Here is an 8412-nt window from a genome sequence, read left to right on the forward strand (position 1 = left end):
GTACTACCGTGCCGTGCGGCACAACCCTGCCCCCACGACCCTGCACCTCACCAGGCCCCGTAACCCGCCTGCCATCCATCCCTACCCCTCACCGGGCCCTGGGACAACCAACCCCCCTACCCACGGAGGGGAGAACCAACATCCAAGCTGCTCCCTGTCACCGCTCCCGGGATCCCCGTCCAGAGCAGCGGTGGTGTCACAACCTCACCACAACCGTGGGTGGCGTCACGGACAATATCCCTAAACTAAACACCCCCCTTTCACTCACGGGCGAGGAGCGCCGCTCGAGTCCCCGGGATCCGGCCCACCGCTCGAGCCACCAACCGAGCAGCAGCAGCAGTAGCCGGACCCGAGCAGTGGGTGAGCGCAGCGTCCCCTCCTCCGCCCGCGACAACTTGGCGTCACGAACAGGATCTTACTGCTCTGCCGTCTGGTAGAGGTGCGCCTTGTGACCGCCGGAGGTGTCCGGCCGAAAATTTTGAGAAGCCGCCATTTTGGGCGCAAAAAATCCCCGCTCGAGCGTCTCCTCGAGCAGTGGAGGCGCGAAAGCCGAAACCCCGCCCCTGTAGAGGAGGAGCCGGAAAAAAGACTAAGGGAGACGGATGGCGTCTGGCCGCATGTAGCCCGCGGCTATAAAAGCAGGGACGCCAGGACCCTGCGGCCATCTTTTTGTTCCTGGAAGAGGCCGCCGCAGCAATGTACAAGCCGTTCCGCAGCACCGTAGCCCCCGCACCTGGAACCGCGGCGTGGGTGGAGGTCCGGACCGCCCAGCTCCAACAGCGGCTGCAGGTCAAGATGCAACTACTCTTCGAGGAGTGGGAGGCCGACATGGCGGAGGTGGTGGCGGCCGTACGGAGACGCGAGGTGGAGGGAGTCTTGGAAGGGAGGGTAAGTGACCCACGCCCCTGTACCCCTAGTGGGTCGGTCATCGCGGCCGAGGGACACGGTCCATACCCGCTCGCCCTGCTACCTCCCCCGCTACCCGTGTTGGCTGCTGCTGCCCCGCCACTAGGCCTGCTACCACCACCACCAGTAGCGGTACCCTGCCCATCCGCCCAGGCGGACCGACCTGCAGCCGGGGCCCGTGACCGCTCGGAACCGCTCCCGTGGAAGGTGCCGAAGCCCGAACCGGAGGCACCTGTGGAGATTTCCCGCGAACCGATGCCGACAGACCGCTCCGTGCAGGAGGTCCAGCGAGAGACGATTCCTGTGCCCATCCCCTACGCCTCGGCTGAGGCCGCGCCGGGTTGCCGCTGCAGGGCAGCACCCAAGGCCGTGACACCGCGGGACCTTCCCCCCAGAATGCCGATCCTGGGCAGCGTGAAGGAGGTCTCACGGGGCCCGACCCGTGCGCCGGAGCCTGCAATGGCCCCTTACTAGGACAGAGGACAGACCCCGCTGGGCCAAGAAATTGCAGAGAGGGAGCGGAGGAAGGCGGAGATGGTGGCCCGTACGATCCGGGAGAAGGAGAGCCTCCGCCAAGCAACCTTCCATGTCCGGGGCCCGCTCTATGAAGGGCAAGTGAGGAGGTTTGACGTCCGTCGGGGCTATGGGTTTATATATGAACCGGGCCTGGAGGCCGAAGTCTTTGTGGCCCAATGGGACGTCAATGCTCACCTACCGGAAGACCACCCGGGCCGCAACCTGATGCCGGGAGACTTGGTACAGTACACCAGGTACTGCGGGGAGAGGGGTTGGTTTGCGCTGGATGCGAAGCTGAGGGGCAGTCAAGAGGCCCGAGTATCCGCCCAGCCCCCTCCCCTGGCCGACGCCGTGGATCCGGAGTAAGTCGGCGGTCCTCTGCCAAAAAGTTGTCCCCGTTGGGACCATCAGTACAGTTAGAAACTTTGAATGATAAGTAAAGAATGAATCAACCGAAGATGTGACCTGAGTGAACCATGATTGAACCGGTCGTTGCCGGCAACTGTTGTCCCCGTGGGGACTGTCTTTAACCATGCGTAGAAACTGCTACGGACAAGCCCGAGAACTTGTAGGGCAACCACTAACTTGTGGAATGTAAATAAAAATGTTAAGGCTTGGACCGTTACCGCCTCCGGAGAGGCTGATTTGGAGGATGGGCCTGGAGGAAAGAGATGGCCCAGGCCCGCCACTACCATAACCGGTGGCGATCCTCCGGGGGGTTCAGGGGATCCCTAAGGACGTGGGTCCCCTGAAAGGGACAGAACCCGCTCGGGCAACTTGGTGCTGGACTGGGGTCAAGGGGTGCTGCCCAGTTGCTTAGGGGCAGCATCAGGGCCAGGTTGCTTGGGTGGGAGAAGAGCGGAAGCCGTTACCGTTTAGCAACGTTTAAGAAATGTGCCTCCCGATGTGGGAAGATTGAAAAATGCTTGTTTTTACATGTTTTACCGTTTACTCTTTTACAGTTAAAATAAAACCGGTGATGGACGGGCAGCCCGCAGACGGTCTGCATTTTACTAAGGGGGAATGTGGCGCCCTGGACAAGCCAGGACGTCACAGGTACTACACCAACACACCCCACACCCCGGTTAGGCACACCGAAGCCAAACACAAAATCCTTGTTGCCTTCCTCCAGGGGCTGATGTCCACACCAGGGGGTGGGCCAGGCGGTTGGTCCCGCCCACCGAGGAGTTCACAGTCCTGGAGGCGGGAAAAGGAGTCAGTTAGTTAGTTTTGGAGTTGAGGAGAAGTGAAGTAGTAGAGGAGCAGACTGACAGTGTCCGGGTGTGTGGCCCGGATGGAACAGCAAGGTTTGCAGACGGTGGTGACCGTCTGCAGGAGAGGCCGATTAGAGTGAGCCGTAAGGACCGTGGACGGGCGGTGGCCCGGCGGTACCGGACCGGTGAACAAAGAGAAGCCAGCACCATCCGGCAGGGCTTACGGACCCCGACCAGGCTTGGAGTTGCCGTAAAGTTGGTCAAATCCGTTAGCGAAGGGAACCTCCGGGGTTTCCCAGCAGTCAAGACCCGATTGAAGGCGACAGCTCAAACCGTAGAGGGAAACACAGTCACCGCCAAGGCTAGAGTTCCCAGGTCAAGAGCCTGCGGGCAAAAGGGGCTCCTTCAGCACCCATCCAAGCTGGGGAGCGGGTTACCGGTGGGAACCCATTGGAACCGTACACACTACACAGGTGCAGGGAAAGGCAGTCACCATCAACCTACCGGGAGGAGAACAACCGCAGCCGCCTGTGGGACCCGTCCATCCAGCCGTTTGTTTGACCAGAGACTCTGTGTGAATTAGTGGCTGAGTGAGTACCACCGTGCCGTGTGGCACAGCGCTGCCCCCGCGACCCTGCACCTCACCAGGCCCCGTAACCCGCCTGCCATCCATCCCTACCCCTCACCGGGCCCCGGGACAACCAACCCCCCTACCCACGGAGGGGAGAACCAACATCCAAGCTGCTCCCTGTCACCGCTCCCGGGATCCCCGTCCAGTGCAGCGGTGGTGTCACAACCTCACCACAACCGTAAGTGGCGTCACGGACAATATCCCTAAACCAAACACCCCCCTTTCACTCACGGCGAGGAGCGCCGCTCGAGTCCCCGGGATCCGGCCCACCGCTCGAGCCACCGACCGAGCAGCAGTAGCCGGACCCGAGCAGTGGGTGAGCGCAGCGTCCCCTCCTCCGCCCGCGACACTAGCCATGGTTCTCCCACAAAAAAGTATATTTTAATCATTAGATCTTGAAATAAAAATAAATGTCACAATTTGATGTGTTAAAAAAATGTTGCTGTGTGAAGATCATTTTATATATGCGCCCCTGCTATGTGCTGTGTAATGGCCGTGTCTGACCGTACAGGGACATGGTCTGATTGTGACGCCCCTGGACTATCAGCTCGTCACAGGGTATTGTGCAATCTGCCCTTCTGTGCAATATCCACCTCCTCCTTGGTTTTGGGTCCCCAACTACATGGTGTTGCCAACATCAGTCAATTAAAGTCCTAGGTACACTCTGCACCACACCCACCAGACACATCAGTGGACGGCCTGAGTGGAATTGGGTCACCCACTTGGGGGGTTGGTTAAGGGGAAGTCAGGAGTGTCAGTGAGTTGAAGTTTGGAGTTTGAGAGTGAAGGTTGGAGGAGTGAAGTGTAGGAGGTGAAGGAGAGAGGAGGTCAGGAGCCGGGCTCCTTGGAAGCAACTAGGTGGCAGATGGTGGTGTGGGCCTAGTAGGAGCTGGACCCCCGGTCACAGGGGATTGTGACAAGGGGCATGGAACTGTCAATGAGGACAGCCGGCGGCCTTGTACCATCACTGGGCTGGGACCAGGGCACGACGGGGTATGTGGACCCTAGGTCAGGGGGTAGCTTTAGGCAACCTGACAATTTACCCAACGAGAACGGAGCCTTCAAGATCCGCTCTCCACCTGCTCCAAAATCGGGGTACTAGCGCAACGGGGGGAATAGGACTTTCCACAAAAACGGTCCAGAAAATCCCAAGTGTGGACCCTGAGAGAAAGCTCACACAGTTAGCCACACTGGGGAGCGGGACCCGACTAGTTTTATGCTACCGGGACCAAAAGAAGAGAGAACTTAGTGCCAGGAGTAAGGTCACAGATCACCATCCAGCACCAGCGGGGACTGGACCCAAACTAGCTCCCCCTCAGCGGCAGCGGTGTCCAGAACTTTGGTTTATCCAGTTGTCAGTGTCATAATTTTGGACTGAGTGAGTACGAAAGTGACCCCCTTCACTCTCCACAGCACTCCCCGAACACCATCACCGAGTCCCGGGGCATCCCCCCTACCCGTGGAGGGTTCTAACATCCGGCTGCCGCACTCCATCACCCCTGGGTATTCCAAACTGCAGCGGTGGTACTCCGCATTACCACACACCACGGGTGGCGTCACAAACTCTAAATACTATCCCCTGTAAATAACCCCCCTTTATTTGAGTGGCCATACGACACCCGGGTTTGGAGACCCCTCGAGCCACCGTGGATCCGGATCCGAGCATCCCGGCTGCTGACAATTGGGCGGCACATGATCATTCCACAGCTCCTGGGCGTACACAGACATTACAGCACGGAATCGTAGCTGCTGGTGCAGCAGCACGCAAAGTTATTTAGAAGCATTCAAAAACAAGTGTAAACCACTTCAGGAAAAATTTATTTTTGGGGGAAATTTTTGAAAATTTTTTCGTATCCTAAATTATTTTGGCAGAGTTTGTTTTCCCCTGAAGCATTTATTGCAGGCTTTTGATTGGATGGTGCCTAGTTTGTAGCAGATTCTAGATCTAGACCAAAGAAGATCTAGAGCAAAGAAATGACCTGTACTTTTTTTCCCACCAGGCATCTTTCAAAATCGGAAGTAGAAAAAAAAGCTCTCACAAATAAACAGCAAAGTAGTTTTATGTTGCAGAATAAAAATAAATGTGAAGAGTTTTTCAAACATTTTTTAAGTTATAAGCAAAAACACTTCAAAAACTCTTTGCGCACATACCCTTAAATATTAGTAGGCTACAAACATCTACATGAGTTCCCTTATCTTCTCTAGCTTTATGGCTGATACATTTTCTTTATCTTGTAACATGTTACATCTTATCAGCGATGGTCATATCTTAATTGAGCGAGATATACATACAAGTCGGAAAGATAATATGAGTTTGGGAGTGGAAACGCCGATCGCTTCATGTAAGAAAAATAATCAGCAAGTGAAAACAAGATCTGGTATATTCCGTAACGTAACTTGAATAATGTAAAATGACATGCTTCAAATAACAGAAAAGATATTAAGGGCAGATTTGCCAAATTGGAGATCCTGATTGCGTTCTGTAATCTATTTGCTAAGCATAAATCCCATCGCGAAGGAGAGGGGATAGGCAGTGTCAGATTGTGGACAAACATCTCAGTGGAAAAATCAAACTCATTAATTCCCTATCTTAAAGTTCAATTTATCTAGGTACGTCCGGCAGGGTGCGAAGGCTGCGGGGAGCGGCCAATCGTTGGCCATCACCCATCAACTCAGCCAATAACTACGTAGAATGACTAAGGGGGAAGGGAGGTGAGAGAAAGCGAAATACAGCTCACCTGAATAGTATTCTTATCAATTGGTGAGAAGGGCTAGAAGAAGACTGAAAGTTGTTGGGACTGGAGTGCGGGAACTGAGATTGGAAGGAGAAGACAACTAGACCAAGGACCAGCTAAGAAAAGTCCTGGGGGCTCAAAAGGAGTGAAGCCCTACACAAACTTCTGCAATACGATGTAAGAACATTGAATCTTACAGGGACGAAGGGAGAGCTTGAGGGAATCTAGGTGGAGAAATCGAAAGAAAGGAACCTGAACAAAAGAAATGATGATTGCAGAAGGAATGAGATAGATTGGAAGGCAATAGTGGAAGAGAATAAGACAGAGGGGGGAAGAAAAAAAAGAGAGAACACAGAAGGAGCGAGAAAGTGAGAAATGAGAGTTTGAAAGAGACAGTGACGGAGTGAGAGATAGTGAGGAACACACAGCCGGGCAGGGAGAGAGAACAAGGTGAGACAGAAAGCCAGTGGGATTACTGAGAGCGAGAGTGCAGAAGAAAGAGAAAAAAGGAGAAGAAGAAGAAGGGAGTGCAACTAAGAACAGAAGAGAAGACACTACACTAACATAGTAACATGAACAGAGCTAAGAAGCCAGGAAGGAAAATTAGATAGTAGAGTAGACATCTGGAATTTGGACCTTCTAGGAGGTTTAATCACCTTCTCTCACAAACGCAAACTCAACTATCAAAATTTAGGAAAAAGCTCACCCACCTTTTCATGGGTTTGACCCATGGTGAAAATACCTCAAGTCATTTTGCTGGTACCAAATTAGGAGAGCAGCTGAAATAAAGTAATTTAGGACAATGGAGACCCATCATCCTGGAGCCTTCATGTTGCCTCCTTATTCCGAAATTAAAGCCCCTCCTGGTTGCCAGTTTTCTGCCCACACAACTTTTCACAAGCTAAGTAGCACTGTACTGGGATGCCATCTTCCTTCTGGGACCCCACACGGCATATCCGACATTCTGAGCCGACCTCTACCAGGTACACATGGTGGGATGTTGCCAGCCTACCCAACAGTTCCAGGATATGGAAGAGCATCGACTACCGGAGGCTGTTTTGGGGAACAAGGGAACGTTATGACCAAAAGTGGAAGCCCATATAGCGATCAGAACCAAGGTGTCTGGACGGATCTTGGGCAGGAATGGAGAACGAGCAACAGGACACTCAGCAACGGTGAGTACCTGAAAATATTCTAAAGGGGTAATGCAAGGGGAGCAGCATATGACCAGATTATGTTAAAACTGGTATTACTGTCTAACCACTGAAAATCTAAACTTTGACGAATGACTACAGTTTATCCCAAAACCTATTCCTACGGGGTCCAGGAAGATGTGATATGGGGTTTTCCTCATGATGAATCAATTAAATTGACACATCCATGAAGAAATGAAAATTATAATGATGAAAATCATGAAGGTCATACTGTATACAGTATGTCCACAAATATTGGTGGGTCTCCTTGTTTTGATGGGATTTTCTAAAGATCTAATGAGGATAGGAGCTACTCAACCTCGTCCTTGGGTGAGGCTAACGACACATAGATCTTTTTATGATTTTTGACTGTTTGTTTTGTCAACTAAGGATTATGAAAATCATCCTGTGTCAGTTAAGAGATTGTCAACCCCAGGTCTATACAGATATTTATATTGTTTTTTTTATTCTATACATGAGCCATTGGCCAATATGAAACCAGGAACTTATTAACGAATACTGGAGGTGTCCTGCAAAATGTTGAAAATTTCAGGTTGACCTTTCCAACACTTTAATCCGAGAAGTTTTCACCCTCAGGAGCTATAGGTTCACATCCCTAAATTCTAAATAACTTCATTATCCATCATCAGGTCCTACAGGAACCACAGATGTGTCCACCCGGAAGAAGCACACCCGTCCTACTTTTACAGGACACCAGATCTTTGCCTTGGAAAAGACCTTTGAGCAAACAAAGTATCTAGCAGGACCAGAAAGAGCAAGACTGGCCTTTAGCCTTGGCATGAGTGAGTCCCAAGTCAAGGTGAGTTCTGTATTTTGTGATTATATGTAACATAGGTAATTAGTTGGATAGATAGATATTAGATGGATATATAGCCTTCAGAAATGCCAATGACATTCTTATACCTATATATTACTGTTCTCCAGGTTTGGTTTCAGAACCGTCGCACTAAGTGGCGTAAGAAGAGCACTGTTGACCCTTCAGGTCCACCATCTCTTGCATCTCGGGCCCCAGGAGACTTGACCCCCTCTGAGAATGAGGATGATGAATATACCAAGCCGTTGGACCCTGACTCTGACGATGAGAAGATACGCCTGCTGCTGAGGAAGCACCGGGCAGCGTTCTCTGTCCTCAGTCTGGCCACTCACAACCTGTGACAAAACAGATCCATGGGGTCATAAAGGAACTGCACACCCCA

General features: G+C 52.3%; 1 protein-coding gene across 1 annotated transcript in view; it reads left to right on the forward strand.

The window, feature by feature from the left end:
• The first annotated feature begins 6038 nt into the window (after positions 1-6038).
• NKX6-3 (NK6 homeobox 3) overlaps positions 6039-8412 on the forward strand; it is a 3073-nt gene continuing 699 nt past the window's right edge. Inside the window, exons 1-3 of the mRNA XM_075343035.1 lie at positions 6039-7177; positions 7846-8015; positions 8141-8412. The exon at positions 8141-8412 is cut by the window's right edge and continues 699 nt beyond it. Of these exons, the coding sequence (XP_075199150.1) occupies positions 6805-7177; positions 7846-8015; positions 8141-8371 (774 nt within the window). The 5' untranslated portion in view covers positions 6039-6804 and the 3' untranslated portion in view covers positions 8372-8412. The remainder of the gene's footprint in view (positions 7178-7845; positions 8016-8140) is intronic.

Source organism: Anomaloglossus baeobatrachus, chromosome 4 (assembly GCF_048569485.1).
Source record: "Anomaloglossus baeobatrachus isolate aAnoBae1 chromosome 4, aAnoBae1.hap1, whole genome shotgun sequence".
Taxonomy (NCBI): Eukaryota; Metazoa; Chordata; class Amphibia; order Anura; family Aromobatidae; genus Anomaloglossus; species Anomaloglossus baeobatrachus.